Raw genomic sequence first — 15,000 nt, forward strand, 5'->3', positions numbered from 1 at the left:
AACCGACGGCCAGAGGTACCTGGCTCTCCACGACCCCACGGCCTTGGCAGCCACCGATGCTGACCCACCGCCGCCGAGATTTCGATGCGCCGTAAGTAGTTATCCTAGCCAGTAATTCTTGCTAAAATTATTCATTGACTTCATTATAATTATGATATGCGTATGGGCAGATTTCGATGCATCGTAAGTAGTTATCCTATATAACCAGTAATCCTTGATGAAATCATTCATTTACTTCATTATAGTTGCGATATGCGTATGAGCAGATTTCGATGCGCCGTATGTAGTTATCCTATATAGCCAGTAATCCTTGATAAAATCATTCATTGACTTCATTATATGATATGCGCATGAGCATGAATATGTCTTTGTGTGTAGGAATCGTGTGTGTGTGTGTGTGTGTGTGTATGTGTGTAAACAGGAATAAACACACTTGCAAGACTTATGGTCCTAAGGAGTTATCCTAGCCAGTAATCTGGGATGCAATAGTTAACGTAAGATGTACGCATGAAAATGAATGTGTATTGATTGCGCGTGCGTGTGAGTTTATAAGTGTGTATATGTGTGCAAATTGAGAAGTAAGCGAACGTACCCAAAATCATGTTTCTGGTGCGTGAATGCATTAAGGATTTGGCCAAAGAAGGGGGTTGGGGCTAGGGGTAGATAAAAAAGGTTAAATTAAGACGAGAACGCAGCGATGACGATAAGGATAATTGCCCCAGACGGTCTTTTTCTACGCTCAGGTGTGTTTCCAGGTAATTCCGCCGAATTTACGATCGGAAACAAAAGACCGCCATGATTCATGTAGGAATTTTAAAAATAAAGATCCAATTTTTTACTTGTTTTTTTCTCAATTCGTCCGTTGTTGGCTTTGTTTGTAAGCAATGACGAGGGCGCTTGCATCAAGACTTTAAGAGAAGTTGTAAGCTTTAGTAATGCATGGGGTTTAGATATGACTGTCCGTTAACCCCTAACTCCACCCCCTCGCCAGCACATTTCTTTTGTCCGGACTTGACGTCGTTGTATAGGTGCATAAATTCTCAATGTTTTGTTTTTCTTGGTTCGTTTTGGGAGGCTCAAATGAGCGTATCGTCTCTCAGGACTTATATATCTTATCCGGATGTGGAGCTATTTTGAGTTGCTTCGCCTCTAAAACTCACAGTTTATCCGGCCGTGTAAGTCCGATATGTAGATGTGTAAATTCTCAATTTTCACTTGTGCTTTTCCGGATTTAGGGTTGATATAAATGTATCAGCTCTCAGGAATTATATCTCATCCGGACATGGAGGCATTTGAAGAGGAGTACCAGCTCTCAAAGACTCGTAATTTATTCGGAGTTGAGTCCGATATGAGAGCTAAAAAAAAAAAAGCCGTCACGACTTTATATAAACTTATTTAAAATACAGAATTTTCTAACTAAAAAGAAGAAGACGTTTTTATGACTCGCATTCCCTTGTTAGTCCCTCCGTCGTATTTATCTGTTCATCATTGTTTTTCCCCCCCGAGATCTCTTTAATCACCGCAAATCTTTCAAAACACAAACTCCGCGTCGTCTCCGGGGAAGAAGGCGCTACCAACTGGCCTGTGGTAAGAGCCATTCCGACCCGTCTTCCCCTTAGGATTTCCGCCCCTAGGGGCTTCCCTGCGTCGAGTCCTTCAAGCGTCCGAGAGCGCATATTATGTTCCCTTCGTTCCTTTTGCCAAAAAGTATTTCCTGTGTTCTTCCTCTCTCGCGTTCCGAGGCGCTGTCGCCCAACTCCGATACGATCGATGTTTGTGATAAATTTACAAATTTATCGCGTTTTAAAGCTCTAGGAGAAGTAGACTCCATTCAAATACACCTACTTCTTCTAAATCTGTCACCGTAGGCTCAATTACCTTTGTCCCATTCGATAAAATTAGAATCATCTAAAGCCAAAGCCGAAACTTGGGATTTCGGAGTCGCGATTCACACGATGTTTCCACTTGAGAACGCGGAGCGTGATGCTGTGTTCGCCCCGCCGTCTGGAAAGAGGCCTCCGGGTCTATATCCTGCCCCCTGACTCGCTTTTTCCGGTGTTGCGCAAACTTTTGAGGTTCCTGGCGATTTAAAACGCGGGAAAAAACACGTGGGTAAAAAACGCTTTGCTGCCGAGGGTTTAATAACCAAAATGAAGGACGTGCGTTTGAGAGTTTGGTTTGGTTAGAAACAGTCTTGATTTGGTGAGCTGTGTTGGTAGTAGCGGTACTTTGGTTACTGCTACTATTACTAGTGGTGGTGACAAAAGCGGCAATCATATTAATCAGTTTTAGTTCAGAAGCCTCTATTTCATAATTGATTGTTTTTCTACAGCGTATCATGTACGAAATAATAATAATGATAATAATTTACTGGGAAATATTTATAATAATAATAATAATAATTTACCGGGAAATATTTGTCAAAACACTCCAGTTTTTCCCCACACAAAATTATCAATTCAATTGCTAATAATAGAAAATCTCCAGAAATATTTTACATTTTGGATACTTTTAACAGACGAAAAATCCGTGATATTACGAAATCCATGCTATTAATTATTATTATTATATTATTATTATTCTTATTATTATTATTATTATTATTATTATTATTATTATTATTATTGTTATATTATTATTAATTAATTAATTTATTTTATTAAAAAAATTAAACCCACAAGATTACTAAGTATAACTTGTTTACGTGTATTTTTATAATATTTTACTTAATATTCGAGTACTTACAGGCAATGCTATGTAAATATTTACAAGTAAACAAGTTATACTTAGTAATCTTGTGGGTTTCTTTTTCCATCTTCAGACGAAAACTGAAAGAGGTTTTTGTTTGGTTTATTATTATTATTATTATTATTATTATTATTATTATTATTATTATTATTATTATTATTATTATTATTATTATTGAATAATTCTGAAAGCCAAGCGCTTAGGTAACATGCCACTGTAGAATAGAATGCCAGAGATGAAAATAGGAGAGGAGTGAACAAGTTAGAAAATAAGAACAAAACTGGGTACACCTTTTAATAAAGAATTGCAATTCAAACAATATGAATAAGGAAAGTTAAACCAATGCCAACCAATGGTAAATATTTCCGTCAGTTGTTACCAATATGCAGTAATAATTTCGGTGAATAAATACGGCATCCTCAGCATATTTACAAACTATTTATTACATTATTATATTTTAGAAATAACTTTGTTTATAATAATGGCTAATGCGATATTTATTTCGAATATGCATTATTGTTTGCGCACTTTCAGAATAATAATAATAAGAATAATAAGGAAAATAGAGAAGACTCTATACAAAATTAATGGAGCTGATGCAGAAATCCTTTTCAACAAGACTTGTTTAAAAGAGGGGGGTCTACTCCCAAGATATAAGAATAATAATAATAATAAAATTAACATAGGGCTAGTTGATATATAAACACAAAATCAGACACAAGTTTAGCAAGAATATTGAAGTGTAAAGTTAAATTGGATAATAATAATAATAATAATAATAATAATAATAATAATAATAATAATAATAATAATAATAATAATAATAATAATAATAATAATATAAAATAAAATCAGGGCTGGTTGATAAAAAAAACACAAAATAAAACACAAAGGTAAGAATACAATAGTAATATAGTAACAATTATTAATATTATTATATCATGTATCCCAACACATAATCATGGGAAATGACAGAAGTAGCGAATGGTAACCATTATGATAAAGACAAATAGTGGGTGCGTAACAACACCAATGATAGAAGTGGAATAAGACAATAATGCTACGAATACTAATGGTAAAAACGAACCATCGAACGACGTGCGACAGAAAAAATCCTGGCAAATGCAATAGAAATTTTGCGTTGCAATTCACGAGATTACAATCCCTCCTCCTCCTCCTCCTCCTCCTCCTCCTCCCCAAAAACACACCATATTAGACTCGTCAAAGAAGCGCATTAGAGCAATTGTGAATGAATTCCTGAAAATCAAAGGAAAAAGGTTGAGAGAGAGAGAAAAAAAAAGTTGTAGTCGTTTTAACCATACCCAGTCCTCTCTCTCTCTCTTCTCTCTCTCTCTCTCTCTCTCTCTCTCTCTGTTGCACTGCTCCACTTTCCCCCCTTTTACCAAACCCCCCTCCCTCACCGACCAACACCCCCCCCCCTCCCCGCCCCCCTCACACCAGCCGTAATGTTCTCTCGCAACCACCAACTTCCGGTCATCCGCTATTCCTCTGACTTGCATCTTGTTCGTTTCCGTCCGATTATGGCTTCGGTGTCGTCATGTAATTTCGGGCTTCGTTCGGTCTCGTTGCAGCTTGTACTAGACCGCTGAGTTGGCTGCAGGGTAATTTGAGCGAGATTTTCTGTTTGCTAAAGATCTTAATATATTATTTGTGCAGTTTTTATTTATATTTCCCAAATCAAAAACCTCGGAATTTAAACCGAAACTCGCTCGGGCAGGCATTCGAACGCCAGCAGCGTCTCAGGTCACAGAACTCGAACGTGATTTGAACGACGATTAAAAAAAATAAAGAATGAAAAATAAAAAAAGTAATACAAAAATTAAAAAACCAAAATAAGCAAAAGGATTTTTTTTTCTTTTTTTTTTGGCCCCAATGCGTCAACCACAAGGAATTTATGCCTTGCAATGATTATACTCGACAAAGTTGATTTTTCAAGGGACTAGAGAGTTATGTCCGATGCACGTGATGTGTTTTAGAAGTAGCAGAACTCAGCAATTTCCATTTTTTTTCCCGCTGACGTTAAGATCTACGGAGGTTATAATGCATTCCCGCATGTCTGTCTGTACGTTATTTTTGCCACAAGAAGTTTCGAAAACCTTTTGCTGAATTACAATGAGAGATTACAATGGAGGATTGTCTGGTGAACGTAGGAAGGTGGAGGATTGTCTAGTGGATATCATGTAGATATTGAGACGGGGCCTGGTTTATTTTCTTTTAATTATTGATAATTTTTCTCTCTATTGTGAATAAAAAAAATTTCTATGTAAATATCAATGGAACCTCTACAAAATTCCCCTGAAATCATCAGAAATCCACTGAAATCTGCAAAATTCCTCTGAAATCTGTAAAATTCCACTGAAATCTACAAAATTCCATTGGAATTGCAAAATTCCATTGAAATCAACAGAATTCCATTGAAATTTGCAAAATTCCACTGAAATCTACAAAATTCCACTGAAATCTACGGGGGAAATTCTCTAGATTTCTATCTAAAGGATTTCCTTGTAGAATTCAGTGGCATTTCAGTTGAAAGAAATGAACGTGAATGTTACTTATCAGAACATATTTTTTTTATTTTCTTTATTTTATTCGGATCCCAATTGCGTAACCAGGACCACCATCACCACTAGAGCCCTTGAAGTGCACTAAACCTTGAAGGAAGAGTGTTTTAGATTTTGGGATGGATTTAGATCCGGATAAGATTATTATTTCTTTATTATTGTTTGTTTGTGTGTTAGTTTTTAGAAGCGTATGTTCTTTGATTGTTAGGTTGCATTTAAATTTCTCTTGAAGAGAGATTGTAATGTTACTCTCAAGTACCATAGCTATAGCATCAATATTGACTTAATTTTTCTAATTAATTTCTCTACCTCATTTCTCAATTATTGTTTATGTGTATTTGTAGTTTGTTTTTATTTTGATTTACATGTTTCGTTTACAAATTTTCTGTTTTTACAATTGGGTATTCTAAAGTGAGGTAAAATACTTAGCATTTTAATGGCCCTTGGGGCTGCTGTGTTAAATGTGTGCAATAATAATAATAATAATAATAATAATAATAATAATAATAATAATAATAATAATATAATTGATTCAGAGGTCCTCAGCGCAAAATTACGTAATAATAATAATAATTGATTCCGACGTCTTCAGTGCAAAATTACGCGTCAGCGATAGCCCCCGAACTCTCAGAATCACCACATGAATCTTAGGACCAGAAGTGAAATCCCCTCTCATGGCCGGATTTCGGATGAAGACCCGACTGCGAACTCGCAAATATCGTCTGCTTAAATACTCGGCAAACATTGCAAAGAAACTCGGCAAATAATATAATTACCCGCCTTGGGCCCTCCCTCATGTGTTTGTGTGTGTTTATTTTTTTTATTTCTTTTTTATTTTCTTATTGTGAAGCTTCCTTTCATTCTTAAGGAATTAGGTTCACGTTCGGGTTTCATGAGAGAGATGGAAAGAGAGAGAGAGAGAGAGAGTGTGTGTGTATCATTCTCTGTATTCCTAAGGTGCTCATATTTTATTTGAAGATACATAGCCAGATAGATATAATCCTTACCATTTATCTTATGGAGCACCTTTAGAATACAGAGAATGACACCTCTTCTCTCTCTCTCTCTCTCTCTCTCTCTCTCTCTCTCTCTCTCTCTCTCTCATGAAAGCTGAAGTGAATATAATTCCTTAAGAATGAAAGGAAGCTTGAAAAATATATATACATGTATATGTGTGTATATGTATATAGTGTTATTGTTGTTGTATTAATTCACATTCATCTAGACTTTCTTTTCTAGACTTTCATTTCTTTCATTTCTTTCCCCAGATGTACAAGGTAGAGGAAAACACCGGCCGAGTCTACCTGGCGCTGTCCTACGATTCCACGTGCATCAACAAGCTACACTCCGCCTGGGAAGGTTATGAGACCCTGGTCCTCACCCCTACGCCCCCTAAGGCACCTGTTGACCAGGTGAGTTCAAGTTAGTCCTTTGGAAAAAATCATTTCCCTCACTCATACCTTTGGAATTCTCCATCATCTAGATGTACCTTACACATCCTAGTCAGCTACCCTTTTAAAATTTAATGTTTCCTTCATCAAACTTAGCCCTGAACAAGAAGAATTATCATAATCGACCCCATTCCTCTGGAACTTTCCTCTGATCCAAATAGACCTTACACATCCTGGCCAGCCGCTTAATCACACCATTACTTATGTAATGCAGCGTTTCCTGGCGTTTTTTTCAGTGTTCAGTCGTTGTGATTGCCCATTAAACCTCTTCAAGAATCAATTCCACAAGACTCCTTAAACTTACAGTGACTCTTTCCATACTTGTGTCTTCGAGCAATGACTCACATACCGCAGAACGAGAGTGAATAAGTGCAATTGTGTTTCTACAGTTAGTTAATCTCTCTCTCTCTCTCTCTCTCTCTCTTCTTCTCTCTCTCTTCTGGAACTGATACTAGTGTAATCAAAGCAGTTTACTTAGAATCTACAATCATCAACCTTCCCTCCCCTCCCCCCTCCAACCTCCACCTTTCTCCCTTCCCCTTCCCACCTCCCTCCCCCTACAACTCAGCGGCAAAGGTGTTTTCCCACCAGTAATTGCGAGGTCCTTGCCTTGCGTTCCCACACCGAACTCCTTGAGTCTTTTGCTTTACAATATATTAACAAAGTATTTTTTTTTTTTTGTATTGAATGGTTTCATTTACCTTTTATCGCTATCATCTCCACTAGAAAGAATAATGAAATTACTGCCGGTACGAATCAGTTTTATTATATTTTGTGCCACGTATTTCCTTGGATAGCAATTTGGTTGTTTCTTCGTAGACTCTGGTCGTGTCTTGTATTGTGTTTGAATTAGTGATATGTTTTGTGTTTATATATGTGTGTGTGTGTGTGTGTGTGTGTGTGTGTATTACATATATATCAATGTATTTATGCTTATATAAGTTCCTGTAATCAAAACTAAAAGTTAAACTATGAATGTGGTAGAGACTGTGTGTTGGGTTTTATCATGAACCACCCCTGATTATTCGACTTAATGTTTATACATATATTTATGTCTTCATCGTCGACCATGCAAATGATAATTATAATGTCACTTCCTACATCCGTCGTATTCCGTGAGTATGTTTGTGTGATTGTCGTTTTATTATCATTCAGGATGTTTAGCTTGACAAGTTTATGTGAGTTTTCGTTTAATTTGTCTTGCCTATGTTTCTTTCGTCTGAATATTATTATTATTATTATTATTATTATTATTATTATTATTATTATTATTATTATTATTATTATTATTATTTGTACCAAACAAAAACTTCTTTCAATTTTCTTCTTAAGATTGAAAAAGAAACCCACAAAATTACTGTGTATAACGTGTTTACTTAAACTAATAAAATGTAAATGCTTATAAGTAAACAAGTTATACACATTAATTTTGTGGGTTTCTTTTTCAATTATTATTCGTACCATCAAACACGTAGGCAGCGTTCAACAGAACTGAATACCAACATGTGAACCAGAGCCCCAAAAACGTAACGAAGTAGACTTCCGCATAAAATGCCCCAGTAAGTTCAAGTCACACATTATAGCTTAACTATTCGCTATCTAACCTCTGCGCTTCAAACACCACAATCATTCTCCCTTCCTCTGAAATTCCTCAACTTTGCATTGTCTTCAAAGTATTTGTTCTGCCGAACGAAACATGTGTTTGTTCGCTGTTATTTTTGTAGTGCCATTGTTTCCCTCCGCTGTAATCAGTACCTTCCTTGTTGTTGTTGTTTTTGGGGTTCTGTGTTGGTACGACTCTCTTTCGGAAGCCCTGGGAAAAACGGTGGATTTTTGTGGGTCTCTCTTGCAAGCGGTCTGAACCTTTTCCTTCCAACAAGTATCTGAACCAATTATCAGACCAACCACCCTTAACCAAACAGGTTCAGTTATGGCTCTTTTATATTGTCCTTACTCAGTTACTATTCATTTTCCAGATCAGTGATTGCAACTGTGACTTCAACAACACATTGATTTACTGTTCAGTTTTAATTTCTAGGTCAGTTCCTCTAACACCAAGTTATCCTTCTCGTGAATTTATAATCCTTGTTAGTATTCCAAATCAATCTTACCAACCGTAACTTCCAGTCGCTGATTTTATAATCCTGAATTGATATCCTTGTCTATTTTCCAGGCTAATGCTGCCAACTGCAGCATCCTTGTTCCATGCTCTTTATAATCCCTGCTTACCTCCCTCAACACTATATCCAGCAACAGTTTTCCTTTTTTCAGGGGTAATAGCCTGACCCATTTTGCTCTGCAGGTCAGTGCTGCCATCTGGCGCATCCCAAATAATGTGGTTTTATAATCCTTAATCCTTGCTTACCCATCAAGTCACTGCTGTCAACAGAAGTCTTCCCCGTCCGAGGTTTAATAATCCTTGTGCATATTCCATGACAGCTTTGCCAATTGCAATGTTCCTGTCCGATGATTTTATAATCCTGGCTGACCGCCCTAACCACTGATGACAATAGCATTTACACAGTCTGATGGGTTAGTAGTGTGTTTATATACCAGGTCAGTGCTGCCAGTTGCATATTCCCTTTCCCACAGTTGTATAATCCTTGGTGACCTTTCAAGTCATTTGCTGCCAGTTCCGATTTCCTGTCTTCTGATATGACTAATCCACGTTTAATTTTCAAGGTCAGTCAGTCCTGCCAACTACAAGATCATAGCCCGTTATTACATAAAATCCATGTCTTTTAAGTCACCGTCACAGTTTCCTTCCTTGAGAATTCCTCTTTCATTTTCCAGGTCAACGCTGCCAGCTGCAATTTCCCCGACTGGTCCCAGGGTCAGTGGGAGAACCTCCACGTTGAGGGGAACAAGCTGACATACACAGACCTCAAGAGTTACAAGACCTACAGGGTCTATTGCCTGGAGAAAGATCTGGCTGGGTTGGTGCCTGTTTACACGCAGACGCAATGGTGAGTTGAAGATTTTTTTTTATATATTCAGAAGACTGAATCGGGTAAAAGAGCGTGTTTGTCGTGTTTGTAAGTGTGTGTGTGTGTGTGTTTATGAGAGAGAGAGAGAGAGAGAGAGAGAGAGAGAGAGAGAGAGAGAGAGAGAGAGAGTGCAGGCAGCAGAAACCTCTATAGAAATTTCCTTCCTAACTGGTAACAGTCAACAAAATATGTTATACAGAAGGAATCTGGGAACACACAAGAAGGTAGAATCGCTGGTATTTAAGTATAATTTTCAGTTTGCTGAGTTGTTTATCTTTATTTATTGATTTAATTTTTTATTTTTCAATGTTTTTTTAGTCACCTTCCTATCACTTAGTGCTGAGTTGTTTATCTTTATTTATTGATGTAATTTTTTTTATTTTACTATGTTTGTTTTAGTCATCTTCCTATCACTTAGTCTGAGGAAGATTAATGTTGTTAATGATCTAATATTTTATAAGACGTTTACCAATTCTTGGTTTGGTTACTTCTCAGAAGGTAGACATTCAGTGAAAATTGGAAATTACAGTAACCACGAAAAAGTATACACTAAACAATGGCAGGAATAATTATGATGACAATGATATTGTTCTTTATTATTATTATTATTATTATTATTATTATTATTATTATTATTATTATTATTATTATGGTCTTGCTTATCTTCCAAATACTGACATCTTCCTCACGTGACATTGTCATAACTTGAATTATTCAGATGCCACGAGCAAATATTTCCCCCTCACCACAACCCCCCCCCCCCCTTTGTGGATCTTCTCTCCACCTTTTCTGCTCGTGCAGCCACTCAGGCATGTTTACCCCCACGGAATACCAAGCTCCCTAACACCCCACCCCCTTCCTACTCTCCCCTTTCTCCACCCACCTCCCCTTAGGATTACCCTCTTTCCTTTCCCCCCCCCCCCCCAGCATCCGGTACAAAGGTTGAAGCAAGGCTGATCATGCAGGAATATTTCTGGAATTTGGTTGTATTGTTCGTAATTCTCTCTCTCTCTCTCTCTCTCTCTCTCTCTCTCTCTCTCTCTCTCTCTCTCTCTCTCTCTCTGGAAGACTAGACTGGATATTGAATACAGAACTAAATGGCAAATTTAAAAGCAATAATTTGATTATTTTTATTCTCTCTCTCTCTCTCTCTCTCTTCTCTTCTCTCTCTTCTCTCCTCTCTCTCTCTCTCTCTCTCTCTCAGATTAGACTGGATATTGAATACAATACTACATGGCAAATTTGAATGCAATAATTAGATGACTCTCTCTCTCTCTCTCTCTCTCTCTCTCTCTCTCTCTCTCTCTCTCTCTCTCTCTCTCTGGAAGACTAGACTGGAATATTGAATGCAGAAGTAAATGGCAAATTTGAAAGCAATGACTAGAGAGAGAGAGAGAGAGGAGCGAGGAGAGAGAGAGTGAGAGAGCGAGACGAGAGAGATAGCACAGGATTAATGCCAAAACCGGAGGACGTGGCCTCTCTCGCCCCCCCCCTCAAAGTGTTTTTTTGTTTTTTTTCATGCTTTTCGTTTTTTACAGGATTGTTCCTCCTTTGTTTTTTTTTTGTTTTAAATTTTTCCTGTAATGTTGGGTATTTCCTAAAGTTTGTAGTAAGCAAAGTCCCTCGTGGAAAGATTTAGAAGATTAGGGCTAAGCAGCAGGGTAGTTAAAGTTGTTCCTGAGGGGTAGTTACGGCGACCAGGCTACTCTGCTACGCCCTTCCGGTAGTCGATGACTCTCTCTCTCTCTCTCTCTCTCTCTCTCTCTCTCTCTCTCTCTCTCATGAAATGACAAAACAAGGCTATGAGGAATCTTCGGTATACATACGTAAAAAGTTAACACTCAAAGGTATACGGACTCTCTCTCTCTCTACTCTCCTCTCTCCTCTCTATCTCGCTTCTCTCTCTCTCTCTCTCCTCTCTCTCTCTCTCTCTCTCAGGATGTCCCTAAAACTCCTCTTCCTCTTAAGACTAATGGGACGCGTGGCTGACTCTTTAAATGCCGGCTTGAAGGGCGAAAGCACCAAGAATATATTATTGTAGGGAAGCAGACATAAGCGTGTGCCCGTGGGAGAGAGAAAGAGAGCGATCTGCTTCCTCCCTCATTCTCTTTCTCTATCTTCAAATATCTTCTCTATCCCTAAACGGGGAATCTCATTCTCTGATTAAATAGGCCTCTCTCTCTCTCTCTCTCTCTCTCTCTCTCTCTCTCTCTCTCTCTCTCTCTCTCTCTCTCTTTAACTTTAGATAAGCAAAGCAAACGGATTATTAAAACTATTAATAACTGGCGTCACAAAAGCAGAGGTCATCGATCCCTTAAATTCACATGGATATCCCTGACTTGCGGAGACTTTAACTGTCGGTAGATAGTGATCTTACGTTATCTTCAACAAGAGAGAAAGCGATAGTAATTTTACATTATCTTCAACGAGAGAGAGAGAGAGAGAGAGAGAGAGAGAGAGAGAGAGAGAGAGAGACCCTTGTCGAATTCGGTAGAACGTCAAGGATAATCCTTTCACGGCCCGTAGGAACCCTCAAAACAACATCCCCCCAATAAGCGTGAACCTGCGACGCCCGCCACGTGCCTCTTCCCAGCCAATCAGCAGGGGGGAGGGAGGGGGGGTGGGATGGGAGTATTATAGCGCTGTCGTCACCGAAGCTCATCTCCCAGCCAATCGCCGTCGCCGCTTCGGACAGGAAGCACGTGACGTCACGACGCTCCAGCCAATAGGAGGACGTTCTTCCCTAGGGGCGCAGCACCTGTCGATAATTTGAGGAAGAGGCAGTAACGCTCGGGTCTTTATGGGTTACCACCTACTTATTTCCTACCCTTTGGTGTGGGGGTGGTGGTGGGGGGCGGCGGACGTAATTCCCCCTTCCCTTTTTCCACGTTTTTGTCGTATCGTTTCTTTTCCGTTCCCTAATTCGCTCTGTTCTGCCCAAATTCCTATAAAGGAATTTACACCTGAGCTGTACTCGTATCTTTACTTGTACAGTACCTGTGATTATGTTTACATAGAAAAATACTAACAAACCCACATTTATTTGCAATTAATGCAAATTTTAATATTGCCTCAGGAAGTATTACCGAAGTAGAGTCGCTTTTTGAAGATAGAAGAATAACAAAAACAGTATTGATGAATTTAAACCAAATTCCCATGATAGTCTGATATTATTATTATTATTATTATTATTATCCACAATTATATATTAAAATATATTTCTATGTAGAAATGTTTTTTTACGTATAAATATTGTGGATATTTTAACAATTTCTTCTTTACGAGACTGTGAATTTCTTAACAAACATTATTATTATTATTATTATTATTATTATTATTATTATTATTATTATTATTATTATTATTATTATATTATGTTATATTCAAAAGATGTGAGAGATTATTTAAAAAATCATTAGTACAGTAAGAGTATTTTGCTTTGATACATTACTACTACTATCACTAATAATAATAATAATAATAATAATAATAATAATAATAATAATAATAATAATAATAATAATAATAATAATAAGAAAAGAGGCAACAGAATCAACCATCTGATGTTCATGGACGACATCAAGCTGTATGGTAAGAGCATCAAGGAAATAGGTACCCTAATCCAGACTGAAAGGATTGTATCTGGGGACATCAGGATGGAGTTTGGAATAGAAAAATGCGCCTTAGTCAACATACAAAAGGGCAAAGTAACGAGAAAACTGAAGGGATAAAAGCTACCAGATGGGAGCAACATCAAACACATAGATGAGACAGGATACAAATACCTGGAAATAATGGAAGGAGGGGATATAAAACACCAAGAGATGAAGGACACGATCAGGAAAGAATATATGCAGAGACTCAAGGCGATACTCAAGTCAAAACTCAACCGGCCCGGCAAATATGATAAAAGACCACTAAACACAATTGGGCAGTGCCAGTAATCAGATACCAGCGCAGGAATATTGGAATGGATGAAGGCAGAACTCCGCAGCATAGATCAGAAAACCAGGAAACATATGACAGTACACAAAGCACTACACCCAAGAGCAAATACGGACAGACTATACATAACACGAAACGAAGGAGGGAGAGGACTACTAAGTATAGAGGACTGCGTCAACTTCAAGAACAGAGCACTGGGGCAATATCTGAAAACCAGTGAAGACGAGTGGCTCAAGAGTGCATGGGAAGAAGGACTAATAAAAGTAGACGAAGACCCTGAAATATACAGAGACAGGAGAAAGACAGACAGAAAGGAGGACTGGCACAACAAACCAATGCACGGACAATACATGAGACAGACTAAAGAACTAGCCAGCGATGACAATTGGCAATGGCTACATAGGGGAGAGCTAAAGAAGGAAACTGAAGGAATGATAACAGCGGCACAAGATCAGGCCATAAGAACTAGATATGTTCAAAGAACGATAGACGGAAATAACATTTCTCCCATATGTAGGAAGTGCAATACGAAAAATGAAACCATAAACCACATAGCAAGCGAATGTCCGGCACTTGCACAGAACCAGTACAAAAAGAGGCATGATTCAGTGGCAAAAGCTCTCCACTGGAGCCTGTGCAAGAAACATCAGTTACCTTGCAGTAAAATGTGGTACGAGCACCAACCTGAGGGAGTGATAGAAAATGATCAGGCAAAGATCCTCTGGGACTATGGTATCAGAACGGATAGGGTGATACGTGCAAATAGACCAGACGTGACGTTGATTGACAAAGTCAAGAAGAAAGTATCACTCATTGTGTCGCAATACCATGGGACACCAGAGTTAAAGAGAAGAGAGGGAAAAAAAGAAAAAATTGGATAAGTATCAAGATCTGAAAATAGAAATAAGAAGGATATGGGATATGCCAGTGGAAATTGTACCCATAATCATAGGAGCACTAGGCACGATCCCAAGATGCCTGAAAAGGAATCTAGAAAAACTAGAGGCTGAAGTAGCCCCAGGACTCATGCAGAAGAGTGTGATCCTAGAAACGGCGCACATAGTAAGAAAAGTGATAATGCAGCGTCTATTCAATGCGTTGCCAGCTCATCTGAGGAATATATCAGGAGTGAGCGTAGATGTGTTTAAGAATAAGCTCGACAAATATCTAAACTGCATCCCAGACCATCCAAGATTGGAAGATTCAAAATATACCGGAAGATGTACTAGCAACTCTCTGGTAGACATTAGAGGTGCCTCACACTGAGGGACCTGGGGCAACCCGAAC

The 15,000-nt window shown here is 38.2% G+C and overlaps 1 protein-coding gene across 1 annotated transcript in view; it reads left to right on the forward strand.

Annotated features, from left to right (window-relative positions):
• LOC135203745 (uncharacterized) overlaps window positions 1–15,000 on the forward strand; it is a 102,846-nt gene that overhangs the window by 76,427 nt on the left and 11,419 nt on the right. Inside the window, exons 5-7 of the mRNA XM_064233685.1 lie at window positions 1–91; window positions 6,599–6,742; window positions 9,575–9,747. The exon at window positions 1–91 is cut by the window's left edge and continues 34 nt beyond it. Of these exons, the coding sequence (XP_064089755.1) occupies window positions 1–91; window positions 6,599–6,742; window positions 9,575–9,747 (408 nt within the window). The remainder of the gene's footprint in view (window positions 92–6,598; window positions 6,743–9,574; window positions 9,748–15,000) is intronic.

Source organism: Macrobrachium nipponense, chromosome 36 (genome assembly GCF_015104395.2).
Source record: "Macrobrachium nipponense isolate FS-2020 chromosome 36, ASM1510439v2, whole genome shotgun sequence".
Classification (NCBI taxonomy): Eukaryota; Metazoa; Arthropoda; class Malacostraca; order Decapoda; family Palaemonidae; genus Macrobrachium; species Macrobrachium nipponense.